Raw genomic sequence first — 15118 nt, forward strand, 5'->3', positions numbered from 1 at the left:
AATAAATGTAGACAGAAAATCAACTGTATTCCTACACGTGAGCAATTAACACAAGGACACTGAAATTTAAAATACAATACCATTTATAATCATCCAAAAGAAAATAAAGTATATAGGTGCAACTCTAGAAACACAGGACTTAGATGATGAAAGCTAAACAATGCCGATGGAAGAAATCAAAAAAAATCTAAGTAAGTGAAGAGACAGACTGTGTTTATGGATTGAAAGACTTAACAGCAGTAAAGATGTCGATTCTCCCAAAACTGACATAGAGGTTTCACACATTTATATAAAAATTGCAGCATGATTTTTTTATAGATATGGACATGATTATTCTAAAATTTGTGAGGACAAGAAAAGGAACGGGCATTGCTAGGACGGTTTTGTTAAAGAAGGAAAAGTAGGGGCTAAGCCTCCTGTTACGGCTCACTGTGTAAGGACAGCATCAAGAGAGGATAGGAGTTCCCTAAACAAAACAAAAAGACAACCCACAGAAGGGGAGAAAACCTTTGCACATGAAGCCACTGGCAAGGGATTCATCTCCAAAATGTATAAACACCTTCTGCAGCTCCATACCAAAAAAACAAACAACCCCATCAAAAAATGGGCAGAAGATCTAAACAGATAATTCTCCAAAGAAGACATACAAGTGGACAAAAAACACATGAAAAGATGTTCAGCATCACTCATTAGAGAAATGCAAATCAAGACCACTCTGAGGTACCACCGCACACCAGCCAGAATGGCCATCATCAAAAAGTCTACAAGCAATAAGTGCTGGAGAGGGTGTGGAGAAAAGGGAACCCTAGTACACTGTTGGTTGGATTGTAAATTGGTGCAACCACTGTGGAAAAGAGTATGGAGAGTACTCAGAAAACTAAAGATAGAACTACCATTTGATCCAGCAATCCCACTCCTGGGCATCTATCCAGAGAAAACCACGACTCGAAAAGACACATGTATTCCGACGTTCATTGCAGCACTATTTGCAATAGCCAAGACATGGAAATAACCTAAATGTCCATCGACAGAGGAGTGGATCAAGACGATGTGGTACACATACACAATGAAATATTACACAGCCATTAAAAGCAAAGAAATAAGAGCATTTGCAGCAGCATGGATGGACCTAGACATTCTCATGCTAAGTGAAGTCAGTCAGACCGTGAGACACCAACATCAAATGCTTTCACTTACATGTGGAATCTAATAAAGGACACAACGAACTTCTTTGCAGAACAGATACTGACTCACAGACTTTGAAAAAGTTGTGCTTTCCAAAGGAGACAGGTTGAGCGGTGGGGGGATGCACTGAAGGTTTGGGATGTAAATGCTGTAAAATTTGGTTGTGATGATCGTTGTACACCTATAAATGTAATAAAATTCATTGAGTATAAAAAAAAGAGAGTATAGCATTGGAGGAAGGACAGAGACACATACATCAATGGAGCAGAATAAAGAACAAAGAAATAGATCTATAACGTATGCTCATCTGATCTTTGACAGAGATGTAAAAGTAATTCAATGGAGAAAAAATAACCTGGGAGTTCCCATTGTAGCTCAGCAGAAACAAACCCAACTAGTATCCATGAGGACGCAGGTTCGATCTCTGGCCTTGCACAGTGGGCCTTGCACAGCGTCGCTGTGAGCTGAGGTGTAGGTGATAGAGGTGGCCAGGATCCCACACTGCTGTGGCTGTGGTGTAAACTGGCAGCTATAGGTCCAATGTGCCCCCTAGCCTGGGAACTTCCATAGGCTGAGGGTGCAGCCCTAAAAAGCAAAAAAAAAAAAAAAAAAAAAAGAGAAAAATAACATTTTCCACGCATGTTGCCTGAGCAACTGGACATCCATAGGCCAAAAAAAAAAAAAAAAAAAATGGAACCTGGCCCAAGTCTCACACATTACACAAAAATTAATTCAAAATGAATCCCGGACTTAAATGTAAATACAAAACTATTAGAAAAAGATACGAGAAATTACGGGGATCTAGAGCAGAGCAAAGCGATCTTAGATTTGATACTAAAAGCATTATCTAAAAAAGAAAAAACTGATAAACTGGACTTGGTCAAAATTTAAAACTCTTCCTCTGAAAAAGATTCTATTAAGAAAACGAAAGACAAGTTACAGAGTGAGAGAAAATACCTGCAAACCATTTATCAGACAAAGGACTAGTGCCTAGAACATAGAAAGAACTCTCAAAACTCAAAGAATAGACAAAGATTTTGAACAGATGCTTCACCAAAAAGTTATAGGGATGGCAAATAAATACATGAAAAGTTGTTCGTTGATACCTACAGTATCAGTGCAAACTGAAACCACAATAATATCTCATTACATACCCATCAGAATGGCTTAAAAAATGCTGGCAAGGGGCTTCCCGTCATGGCGCAGCAGAAACGAATCCAGCTAGAAACTATGAGGTTGCAAGTTCATCCCTGGCCTTGCTCAGTGGGTTAAGGATCCAGCGTTTCTGCAAGCTTCGGTGTAGGTCACAGACGTGGTTCATATCCTGCGTTGCTGTGGCTGTGGAGTAGGCTGGCAGCTGTAGCTCCAATTTGACACCTAGCCTGGGAACCCCCATATGCCACGGGTTTGGCCCTAAAAAGACAGACAAAAACAAACAAACCAAAAAAAAAAAAAAAAATGCTGGCAAATATGAAGAGAAACTCAATCACTCAAAGCCTGCTCGTAAAAATATAAAATGGTACAGCCACTCTGGGAAATAGTTTGACAGTTTCTTATAAAACTAAACATGTACCATTATAAGCCAGAATTGCAATTGCACTCTTGGACACTTAGCCCAGAGAGGAACGAAAATGTATGTTGGAACAAACCTGTACATGAACACTCAGAGCATCTTTATTCATAACAGCCAAAAACTGGAAACAGCTGCCCTTCGACAAGTAAATGGTTAACAAACAGTCATATATTCATACTTTGGAATGTTACTCAGCCATAAAAAGGAACAAATTATTGATGTATGCAACAACCTGGAATAATCTCCAGAGAATTATACACAGCCGAAAGGTTACATGCTCTGTGATTCATATATATCAAACATTCTCGAAATGCCAAAATACATAAAGGAAGAACAGATTGGCAGTTGTCAGGAGTCAAGGAGGGGATGTGGGCAGAAAGGAAGTGAGAGTAGCTATAAAAAGGGAATGTGAGGGATTCTTGCCGTGATGGAAATGCTAACTGTATCTATATCTTAACTGCATCCATGTCAATATCCTGATGTGACATTACACTAGTTTTGCAAGACAGTAGCAGTAGGACAAAGTGGATAACGGGTACACAGGAGTTCTCTCTAAAGTAAACACAGGCAGTTTCTGCCATGGTGCAGTGGGTTAAGGATCTGCCATTGCTACAGCCGTGGCATAGGTCACAGCTGCAGCTCAGATTTGATCCCTGGCCTGAGAACTTCCAAGTGGCATGTGTGCTGCCAAAAATGAAAAAAAGCGGGACGGGCGGGGGGAACCACAGTTTTCTCTGTCATTTCATACACTTATCTCAAAGTAAAAAAAAAAAAAAATCTGTTGTTTTGCTTTTTAGGGGCAAACCTGCGGCACATAGAAGTTCCCAGGCTAGGGGTTGAATAGGAGCTACAGCTGCCAGCCTACAAGACAGCCACAGCAACAAGGGATCAGAGCTGAGTGAGGCCAGGGATAGAACCCGCATTCTCATGGATACTAATCAGATTCGTTTCCGCTGCACCACAATGGGAACTCCCTCAAAGTAAAAATTTTAATTAAAAAAAATGTGTGTGTCTGTGTGTTATGGCAAAATCACATCACTCCTCTGCTTAAAACCCTGTGCTGACTTTTCATCTCACCCCGAGTAAAGCCCGACTCCTACAGAGGCCTAGGAGAATACGCGATCTGGCCTCCCCCCGCCCTCATCCCCCTTGCCCCCCTCCAGCCACGGTGGCCTCAGGCACATTCCCACACAGAGCCTCGGCAGTTTTCCCTCAGAGGGAAACCCTCTTCTCCAAAAGACCCACGATTTACTCTCTCACTTCTTCGAGATCTTTGCACAAAAGTCTTCAATGAACCACCCTATTTTTTTTTTTTTTTTTGTCTTTTTTGTTGTTGTTGCTATTTCTTGGGCCGCTCCCGCGGCATATGGAGGTTCCCAGGCTGGGGGTCGAATCGGAGCTGTAGCCACCGGCCTACGCCAGGGCCACAGCAACTCGGGATCCGAGCCGCGTCTGCAACCTACACCACAGCTCACGGCAACGCCGGATCGTTAACCCACTGAGCAAGGGCAGGGACCGAACCCGCAACCTCATGGTTCCTAGTCGGATTCGTTAACCACTGGCGCCACGACGGGAACTCCTGAACCACCCTATTCAAACTGCCTTTGCATCCATCCTCTGCGCTTCCGCGCCTCATTTATCTGCATCACACTTATTATGGTCAGAGAAACTACCGAATTTATACATTTGTGTATTAACTACATACACAACCAATCAACCTCCCTCCCCCCTTCTTCTTTTCCCTTCTCCCCCTCCCTCTCTTCTCCCTCCTCCTCTTCCTCTCCTTCTTCTCTATAGGTCAGAAATCACTCTTTCACTGAAATTTCCCAAGTGCAAAGAACACTGTCAAACAGTGGCTTTCTACAAATAGTTGTGGAAAGAAGGATGGAAGGGAGGGAGGAGAGAATCCCTGCAACTCAGGACAAGAAATGGCCAGATACATTCAAGCCCACTGAAAAAAGGGTAAAACTGATAGAAAATTGTAACGGTAATGTTCCAGATGAAAAAAACCTTTTAAAATTTTATCCTTAGGAGGTTAGGGACCCAGTTAAAAGAAGCCAGAACCATAAACACACTCTCCGTCTCTTCTAATGGTTTATACACAATAGAGGAAGTAAACTTGTATCCACTAACAGGACAGCATGAGAAAGGCAAGAGAAAAATCATTGCTGGCATAAAATGTCCCTTAAGAGAAGGCTTAAGGTGGTGTTTGGAATGGTTAGAGAAAGGCATATTAAATAAACGTTGCCGGCAGGATGGTTAGAAACAGTCACGGAAGGAGAACAGAAATGTGCAGCCGCCAGAGACCCTCGCTCCCACCGCGACCCAGCCCTCCCTGGAGGCCACACAGAGGACCAGAGATCGCCTGGGTACCGCATTTTCCCCTCCCTACCCACCTAAGCAAGTGCACCAGGGGAGAAGCATTACAAGCGACAAAAATTACACACCAGGGAGTTCCCATTGTGGCGCAGTGGTTAACGAATCCGACTAGGAACCATGAGGTTGCGGGTTCAATCCCTGCCCTTGCTCAGTGGGTTAACGATCCGGCGTTGCCCTGGGCTTTTCATTGAGGACCTTTATCTGAATAAGGAAACGTCTTTCTTTTTTTTTGTTCATTGAGAGTTTTTTTTAAAAAAACTAATAGTGGGTATTTAATTTTGTCAGTTTTTCTACATTTCTCAAGATAATAATAATTTGCTAATGTGAATTGCAAATTATTGCCTCACTCAGTGGGTTGGGGATCCGGCATTGCCATGAGGTGTGGTGTAGGTCTCAGATGCAGCTCGGATCTGTTGTGGCTGTGGTCTTGGCCGTGGTATAGGCCAGCAGCTGTAGCTCCAATTAGACCCCTAGCCTGGGAACTTCTATATGCTGCAGGCGCAGCCCTAAAAAAAAAGATAAAAAAAAAAATTTTAATTCTCCTCATTAAAAAACATACAGCACATACATCTGAGAAAGGACTCGTATCTAAAATATACATACAAATTTTTTCTCTTTTTCAGCCATACCCACACTATATGCAAGTTCCCAGGCCAAGGATTGAATCCAAGCCTCAGCTGCAACCTATACCACAGCTGTGTCAACACCAGATCCTTAAACCACTGTGCTGGGCCAGGGAGTGGACCTGAGCTTCAGCAGTGACCTGAACAGCTGCAGAGACAATGCCAGATGCTTAACCACTGTGCCACAGCGGGAATTCCTATATATACAAATATTGAATCATTATGTTGTACACCTGAAATTAACATAATGTTAAACGTCAGTTATACCTCAATTTAAAAAAAAAAAAACTCACGGAAAAGAAAAAGTACTCCTTAAAGCTGCCAGATACAACATTAACTGCTTTTCCTAATAGTAAATAATTTGTAGAATAATAGTATATTTTCTATCAACACTGCATATAGTACTGCGAAAAATGGTTTTCTATTAACTTCAACAAACATTTTAAATTAAGAAATAAAATAAAGAACTACAACAAATCAATAATTTAAATTTTTTTTTTTTTTTCAGAATTCTCTTGTGGCACAGCCAGTTAAGGATCCGATGTTGTCAATGCAGCAGCTCGGGTGACTGCTATGACTTGAGTTCAATCCCTGGCCCAGGAACTTCCACATGCTGCAGATGCAGCCAAAAAGAAAAGAAAAGAAAAAAAAAATTTTTTAATGTTAATGGGCAAAGTCTTGGCCAAACATCTCACATCACATCATGTTCAACATCAATGGTCATCAGGAAAATACAAATTAAGATAATTTTTCACCCCAGCCAGAATGGCTCTTCCCCATCAATCATCTCCTCCCTGCTGCCCACTGCCGCTGTCATGTCCCTACCAGAAATCAGCTCATGTATAAACTTACACACATGGTCACTGTGCTCTCCTTCCACTAGAAACACTAGCACCGTGAGAGGAAAAAGCCTCATCTGTCCAGTTCACTGCTGCATCCCCAGAACCAAGAGCATCGCCTGGCAGAACACGTGCACTTAACATACACCTGCGGAACGAACAAATGTCCCTAACGCACTAGACTGTCTTCTGCCACGAGGTACACCAAGACGCAGTCTTGAAAGGAAAAATAGGAGAGAAGGAGAGAACAAAAAAGCGTACACAGTCAAGCACAGCAAAATACTACCTCTGGTGCCACTCAGAGCCATCAAGTGGATGAAGCTACACACGGATACAGGAAGGAAGCAACCAATCAAACACGCCTCAGTGATGCAGACATTTTCCCACACGGGCTCTACAGCAAATACTGCAAAATACCAGAGCCACAGTGCCTCAGACAGAGAACCTGCAGAAGGTTCTGACCTCAGCATTAGTAATAATTCATTTTAATATTTCCGTTATACAAGGAAGCCATTCCTGCACCTCAATTTCAAAGACAAACACTTGCAAAGGTAGAGTGTGGACCCACACCTAAGTAAATAGCCTCAGTTTTACAGCTTAAATATCTATACGTGAAAAATACCTTTTTATCAACTTAACGCCTTTGCCTCCTAACCCTGATTTCTTCTTTTATTATTGTGAGACATGGCAGAGAGAGGAGGCAGAGTAGGAAGGAGGAGGAGGAGTAGCAGGCATGACGTGGGAGGCCTGTGGCATCAGAGGCCCCAGGGAAACCTAGCGGAACCTGACCAGTGGTCTCCCCAGCGACAGCTCCTCACCTTGGAAACCCAGCAGAGAGCCAGCGGCAAGGTGAGCATTCAGTAGGTGCCTAATGAATGAATATTCTTCCAAACAATGATTTTAAGAGATGGCTTAAAGATCCAGGCTTAGAATTTTGCTGTTGTTATTTTCTAACCCTAAGGTTATTTATTCAATTTTAGTAAGCAATTAGCACAACAAGCCCCTGGCAGATGCAAAGCACAAAGACCCATCTGCAGACACACAGAATGTAAAATAGTAGCAACCACCGGCTGAGAATCTGACAAAGAAGAAAGCTCTAAAATAATACAATAATATCTCATAGGCCAAAAAACCTAGGCACTTGTCTTCTTAATGATCCCGGTCTTGGCTATTTTTTCTTATGTATTTCTTACACTTCCACCTCATCATTTTAAGCTCAGGTATAACTGCAGTGATTGTTTTCTATCACTATTCCCTCTTCCCAGAGGCACCTAAAATAACCATTAAAGTAATGCTTTGAACCATTTCAGATGCTGATAGCTCGCTTACAGCACCTTTCTAGGAAATTCAGGATCATTTGCTTCTCACCAACATAAAATGATTTAAACGGGACAGGAATGAATTATTTGGAAAAGAATGCTATTCAAAATAGAGCCATTCCCCAAAGAATGGATGTGTGCATATGTCTAACGGAATCACTTGGCTGTATAGCCGAAATGAACACAACGTTGTAAATCAACTATACTTCAAGCAAATATTTTAAAATGAAAAAAAAATGTCAAGAACATGACACTATACTGAGGATTCCATTCCTATGAAGTATCTAAAGGAGTCACAATCTTAGGAACAGAAAGTAGAAAGGTAGTTGCTGAGGTCTGAGGAGAAGCAGCAGGAGAAATTCATGTTTGGTAGGTAGAGAGTCTCAGTGTTGCAAGATGAAAAAAGTTCTAGAGATCTATTGTACAACAGTGCGAGTATACTTAACACTACTGAACTGTAAACTTAAAAACTGGTAAGATGGTAAATTGAATGTTATGGTTGTCGACACAATAAAGAAACAAATAAAAAATACAGCCACTGCAGAAGTTTTAAAGTGAAATTTCAGTTAAGACATCACCAGTATTTTAGAGCTGGACCTAAATCATCTAGTGCTAATATCATCTCCTGATTTTTTTAATGGTTAAATGGACGGTAATTTCTGAAATTTTAAGGGGAAGGAGTTCCCGTCATGGCTCAGTGGTAAGGAACCCAATTTGTATCCATGAGGATGCAGGTTCGATCCCTGGCCTCTGTCAGTGGGTTAAGGATCTGGTGTTTCCATGAGCTGTGATGTAGGTCACAGATGAGGCTCAGATCCTGTGTTGCTGTGGCTGTGGTGTAGGCCAGCAGCTGCAGCTCCAATTCGACCCCTAGCCTGGGAACTTCCATATGCTTCAGGTGTGGCCTTATAAAGACAAAAAAAAAAAAAAAAAGAAGAAGAAGAAGAAGAATCTAAGGGGAAACCACAAAGAAAGGGTTGTACCCTTACAGGTTAAACCACTCCCTTTTGTGGGCTATGGTTTGATAAATAGTTAATGAGTGAGTATGTGAAAGAAGGAACTTATCTTCTAAATATTGGTCATAAAGCTAGTTAGTGGCACAGCCAGGACGAAAACCCAGTTCTCTTTATTCTTCCTTCAAAACCCCTAAGTTGCAGCTACTTGAGCAGCACGGTGAGCTGTCAGGGGAGCATGTCACTGCGAGCACTGACTGACCTCAGTTGTGGTTTTTTCTCATTCTGCTTTTAGACGTGCAAACAAAAGAATGAAAAGCACCAAGTGGGATGACATAAGAAAATTGCACTGTAGCCAGATCACACATAGAAAATGACAGAAAAAAGGTAGGCAGAGATGGCTCTGTGATTTTCTTTTCACTCTCACCTGCTCTAAGAGATATAAAAGGTACGCAGTTAGAATGCATTAGCTGTCAAGCCAACAGGGTTCCATTAGAGGCACAGCCTTCTCTCACGATGAAGCCATCTCACAACCACAGGTGTGACACAGTCCACAGCCGGGGACCAAGAGGCAGAAATGATCAGAAACAAGGACGTCATGTGACGAGGGAGACAATCTACTTACTCTTCCAGGAAGTGCTGCTGTGGCCCTATGATGGAGCCAGGCCGGCATATTCTGATCCAAGCAATTATTTCTGCATGTGTAAACCTGTAGTGTTTCATGACATAACAGGCTATCAACGTCCCTGTTCTTCCAAGACCAGCTGCAAGAGAGAGAAACAGAACAAGAAATACAAAATACAGCAAACGCACCCACAAAAACACTGAAATCAAACCCTGTCCAGAAACCGCAATATAATTCAAGATTTTAAAACCCAGACAATAATGTAACACTTTTTATGGGGAGGGGGCATTAAAACATAATTCTAAACTCAAGAAATTCTTTAAAAATAAATCATGTGATTAAAATTAACACACGAGGAGTTCCCGTTGTCGCTCAGCAGGTTAAGAACCTGACTAGTACCCATGAGGAGGCGGATTTGATCCCCAGCCTCGTTCAGTGGGGGAAGGATCTGTTGCTGTGGCTGTGGCATAGGCTGGCAGCTGCAGCTCCGATTCAGCCCCTGGCCTGAGAACTTCCATCTGCCTTGGGTACGGCCTGAAAAGACAATAAATAAATAAATAAACAAACAAACAAATAATAAAATTAACATATGTAAGAAAACACAAAACTCAGAGCAAGGATCTTGAAAATTTACGGAGCGTTCAAGCCCCCGGGGCCTTGGGAATGACTCTCACGGTGACTATTGTTAAGGCAATGTGGCTCCAGACAAACACTTTGAAAATATCACCTGTCAGCTGTCCCCGTGTTTCCCATCCTTAGCCCCAGCCCAGCCTAAGAGGAACCTTAACAGTTTCTGTCTGTGACCCCTGAGTCAGTAGTGTAACTGATTATGTTATCACAATCACTTTTTAGCCTATTTAAATGGTGAGGCTTTTTGAAACTTATTTTGGAAGAAGGAATTATAGAATCAGAGTTAGAAGACACCAGACATCATCAGGCCCCATTAGCTGCCTACCCCACAACTGTTTCCATACCACTGCCATCAGGTGGCCCTCCTAGCCCCCCGGCAGCTTCTTCTGAGACCAGGATTTCATTATTTCCTCAGCCCATCAGTACAGATGGAGCAGTGACTACCTGCCAGGTACTGTGCTAGACACAGTGTCAAATAAAACACACATAGTCTCTGCCATTGTGGGGGCACGTTGCCGCCTGAGAAAGAACCAAGCAAACAGAAGCATTTACGTTTCATATCCTGGAGTTCCCGTCATGGCTCATTGGTAACCAACCCGACTAGTATCCGTAAGGATACGGGTTCGATCCCTGACCTCAATCAGTGGTTAAGGATCCAGTGTTGCCATGAGCTACGGTGTAGGCTGCAGACTCGGCTCAGATTTGGCATTGCTGTGACTGTGGCGCAGACTGCAGCTCCAATTCGACCCCTAGCCTGGGAACTTCCATGTGCCAAAGGTGAGGCCCTAAAAAGCAAAAAAAGAAGAAGTAGTTTCATTTCCTGAGGTTCCTGCACTTTTCAATAACTTTTGTGTCAGTATGTTTTTCTTATGTTGAATGTAATTTCTGTTATGCAGGATAAATTAACACGATTAGAAATTATTTCCAAAGAAGTATTGGTTACTATCACAATCAAAACGTTCTTTAAAGTGTTTTTGCAAATTGCGATTTTTTTTTTTTTAATCTCTCTCCAGAAACACAAGGGGATAGAATGCTACGTTTTAGACAATTTTTTTTTTGTCTTTTTTGCCATTTCTTGGGCGGCTCCCACGGCATATGGAGGTTCCCAGGCTAGGGGTCGAATCGGAGCTGTAGCCACAGGCCTACGCCAGAGCCACAGCAACTCGGGATCCAAGCCTCGTCTGCAACCTACACCACAGCTCACGGCAACGCCGGATCCTTAACCCACTGAGCAAGGGCAGGGACCGAACCCGCAACCTCATGGTTCCTAGTCGGATTCGTTAACCACTGTGCCACAACGGGAACTCCTAGACAATTTTTTTTAAATCTACACTGGCTTCCCTCCTTTCCCGGAAGCATTCAAAAATTTGATCAAGCTACAGGTTTTTCAAATATGATGACTATTACTCATATACTAGTACTGAGACCCAAAGATACTAACCAATTCACTCATATTAGCATAATAAGTAAACATGCAAAAATTCCCCAGGCGTCCTGCTATTATCCCAGAGTTGCTTCCACTCTTGGCTCATCCACTCAGTCACTCCATGAGCCAAACAGCCAAACACTAAGACCGGCTGAGTATGAGGCACTGGGACAGATGCTGGGGCCAGAAATGTGAAGGGAGTCTGCTCTCACGAGGTATGTAGTGCTGAGCCACTAATGCTTGTTTACAAGCATTTTTGAAATCTTTCCATATCTAGCTGCCTGGAATTAAATTCAGTCCATAAACTTCTATTTGTTAAGTACTACCCATACGCCAGGCACTAGGCTGGGTTATCTTTCTACTACTTAATCTCTTCTTATCATCTACTCTTTTTCTTATAGAACAACAAAGTGGCTCTAGGGATGTTTTTAAACATTTGATTCAGCTGGTGAAATGTTTATTCCCTGCCTACAAGCTACTCAGGACAGGACTTCGACCACAGCCGAGGGCTATAAGCAAGTAGAGGCTATAACTGACCATGATCTGTTGTCAAAGTCATCGTAGACCTGAGAATATTAACCAAGAAGCAAAGAAATTCGGTTTGACCTGAAACTGGGCTCTCAGAGAAAGGGGCTGTGTGAGCTGCTGGTGTCTTCAGAGGATGTGTCGTTGATGATAAGGACTTCAGCAGACTCTAAAGAATAGGAAGGTCCCACTTTCAGCAGGGGCTTCAGTGACTGAAAGCTTGACTGGCCTGGAGAATGTGTCAGTGTGTGCTGAGTAGAAAATAAGGTCAGACAGGCGTGGAGGGGCCGATTAACGAGCATCTCTGAGTCAAAGGGAGTAGACTGTCCTTAGGGGAACTAGGTTATCTATGGTGAGCCAAAGACCCCAAGGACTCCAGCATTCCTGGGGAGTCCCCACGTCCACATGCTCAGTGCTCTCAGCACTGATCAGGTCACATCTCCTGCACAAATGAGTCCTTACTTTCTCAAACATATGGCAATGAGGCTCTAATGAACAAAATTCGACTTGTTTAAAAAGTATCATGAAATTCATGATATTATCAACAACAAATAAACATACAACGGTTACCATGCAAAAATCTGATTTTTCCCTTAAACAAGGAAAAAGGGCAAAATAAAGCTGCCATGTATTGGGGGACAAAGAAGACGAGATGATGAAAACAGCTGGATGTGGCAGCAGCACACCCCTGGACTGGAAAGGACAGAGACAGGAGCCAGACAGGATCCCAGGAGAGCCGGGCTGGCGGACAGGGGGACCGAGAAGACAGAGCGAGGAAGGAGGAGGAGCTGGGTCAGAAGGACATTCGGACTGGGGCACAGGGAAAGCTAAAGGTACCTGAGAGGTCTGGCCTGGGAAACTGGTACAATGTCAGTTTCATCCACGAGAACATTTAGTTAGGAAAGGAAATAGGAAAGGTTGATGGCATCGTGTTCTGATGTCTTTTAAGACTCTTCCTCTCCCACAGAAGGCGGGGTCCTGTTGTCAGCTTTTCCTGGTCAAATAACACAGAGAACTTCTCTAATCTCCTCAGCACTTGGAAACACGGTTTTTCTGCAAATCGAAGATGCCATCACATCGTCTAATAGTGTAGGACAGGACATTGTTTTTTTTTCCCTCTTGTACTATATTTTATTCATGCCCTTTCCCCTGCTCCCACCCCAGTGGGAAGATGCTGCTTTCTGTGATTTTCGGCTTAGTTAAGATAGGAACTTGTGATTCTTTATTTTTTTTTTTAATTTTTAATTTTTTGTCGTTTTAGGGCCGCACCTGCAGCATATGGAGGTGCCCCGGCTAGGGGTCTATTTGGAGCTACAGCCACTGGCCTACACCACAGCCATAGCAATGCCAGATCCAAGCCACATCTGCGACCTACACCACAGCTCATGGCAGTGCTGGATCCTTAATCCACTGAGCAAGGCCAGGAATCGAACCTACGTCCTCATGGATACCAGTCAGATTTGCTTCTGATGAGTCACAATGGGAACTCCGAAGTTGTGCTTTTTTAGATTAATGTTTCACATACCATTGCTTAAGCACCACTAAGAAATAAATAAGTAAATAAATATACTCTGACAGGCTATCAATTTTAAAATCCATTCTAGTTTCATAAATGTGAAAACGTGAAAAAGGTATGTCTCTAAATCAATGTTTCTCAACCTTTTCTCCATGACTGCCCCCCACCCCAGACCAAGAGCCTCTCGGCAATGTTTTTCCTAATTGTCCCTCATGAAATTTTACTGCTACAAATAGGCTGCATATCTCTCAATGTACTGTGTGTAAATCAACATTGTATACAGACAAAGAAAAGATTTTTTACCACCCAGAAACAATTTTGCCCCCTTGAGGGCAATATCACCTAGGGTTGAGAATACACATCAAAAATGTAAATGAAATTAAATCAAGCTCATGTTTATAGACTCCTGGCATTCTCTTCCCAGTAATCCTCCCTTTTTAAAAAGTGTATTTACACTTTCATTAGATGAGGGGGGTGTGTGTGTGTCTGTGTGTGTGTGTGTGTGTGTGTGATCTGTTTTCACTTGAAGTACATTCTGCCCAAGATCAAACATCACCATTCTTTAGAAAAGAGTAAAGCTTAATTATGGTCTCAGTAGGACGCTCTTCCTTAAAATAAAAGGTGTCTTCGTGTTTCCACCCAGAGCAAATACTTTCTGTTTCTGCAGAGTTGTTACTCCCCAGACCTCTAAGACCACAGGTAATTGTGTTGATAAAACACAGCAGAAAGGTCTGGAGAAGGAAGCTCAGCTGGTTTAAAGAGTCCCTCCCTTGGAGTTCCCTTGTGGCCCAGGTAGGTTAAGCATCCAGCATGGTCACTGCAGCAGCTCGGGTCTCTGCTATGGCACAAGTTCAATCCTTGGCCTGGGAATGTCCACATGCCATGGGTCTGGACCCAAAAAACAAAACAAAACAAAACAAACAAACAAAAAAAGAGTCTCTCCTTCCAGTCACCAACTGGGGTCTCTGGGCCTCTCCCTGCCCACCTCCCCCGGGGAAAAGCCAGGCAAAGGCCGCCCAGTCCCTCAGTTAGGCTCCTTCCTCATTGCACACACTCACCACCCAAAAAGTGGTGGTGCAGAAATTGTTCAAATTTCTCTAAAACTAAAGTTGCTTCCCCCTTTTAAAAAGAGTCTATAATTTAGATCTATAAAAAGAACCTACTTAGCACGCAATACTTAGGAGCTCTTACCACAATTCAACAGAATAGGAACATTTCACTAAGTTCCTATAAAAACTTTAACAAATTTTTTAAAGCATTTATAATTAAAGGGCTCTCTGGCACAGTGAGCAAAGACGTTGAAAAGTCTTCTATTTATACCAAGTTAAACACTTGATTGCCTTACAGCGCCAGGCGTTTTCTGAAACCCCTACAGAACATCAAAAATCACATCCTGGAACATCACAATGTTGCCGTTGTTTTAATGATTATTTGTGCTAGAAAGCTTCACGAAATCATAGCCATTCCTTTTATCAACCAGAAGGCAAACTACAAATATTGAACTATAAGCTCTCACACATTCCCA

General features: G+C 42.6%; 1 protein-coding gene across 26 annotated transcripts in view; it reads right to left on the reverse strand.

Moving 5' to 3' along the window:
* The window catches only part of CDC14A (cell division cycle 14A), a 169405-nt gene that overhangs the window by 46860 nt on the left and 107427 nt on the right, over positions 1–15118 (reverse strand). For 25 of the 26 annotated variants that reach the window (XR_014844657.1, XR_014844658.1, XR_002343573.2 and 22 more), the window contains one exon: positions 9497–9635. Coding sequence is in view for 18 of the 26 variants with exons in the window: in XM_085023854.1 (XP_084879980.1) it covers positions 9497–9635 (139 nt within the window). In the remaining 8 variants the exon portion in view is untranslated. Of the gene's footprint in view, positions 1–5355; positions 6565–6640; positions 9636–15118 lie in introns of those variants that run through there. The other variant, XR_014844660.1, reaches the window with a different exon arrangement.

The sequence above is a fragment of the Sus scrofa genome, chromosome 4 (assembly GCF_054392235.1).
Source record: "Sus scrofa isolate SSC_HxYL_T2T_F1_AM1 chromosome 4, Sscrofa_HxYL_maternal_Yorkshire_Landrace_v2.0, whole genome shotgun sequence".
In the NCBI taxonomy this organism is placed as follows: Eukaryota; Metazoa; Chordata; class Mammalia; order Artiodactyla; family Suidae; genus Sus; species Sus scrofa.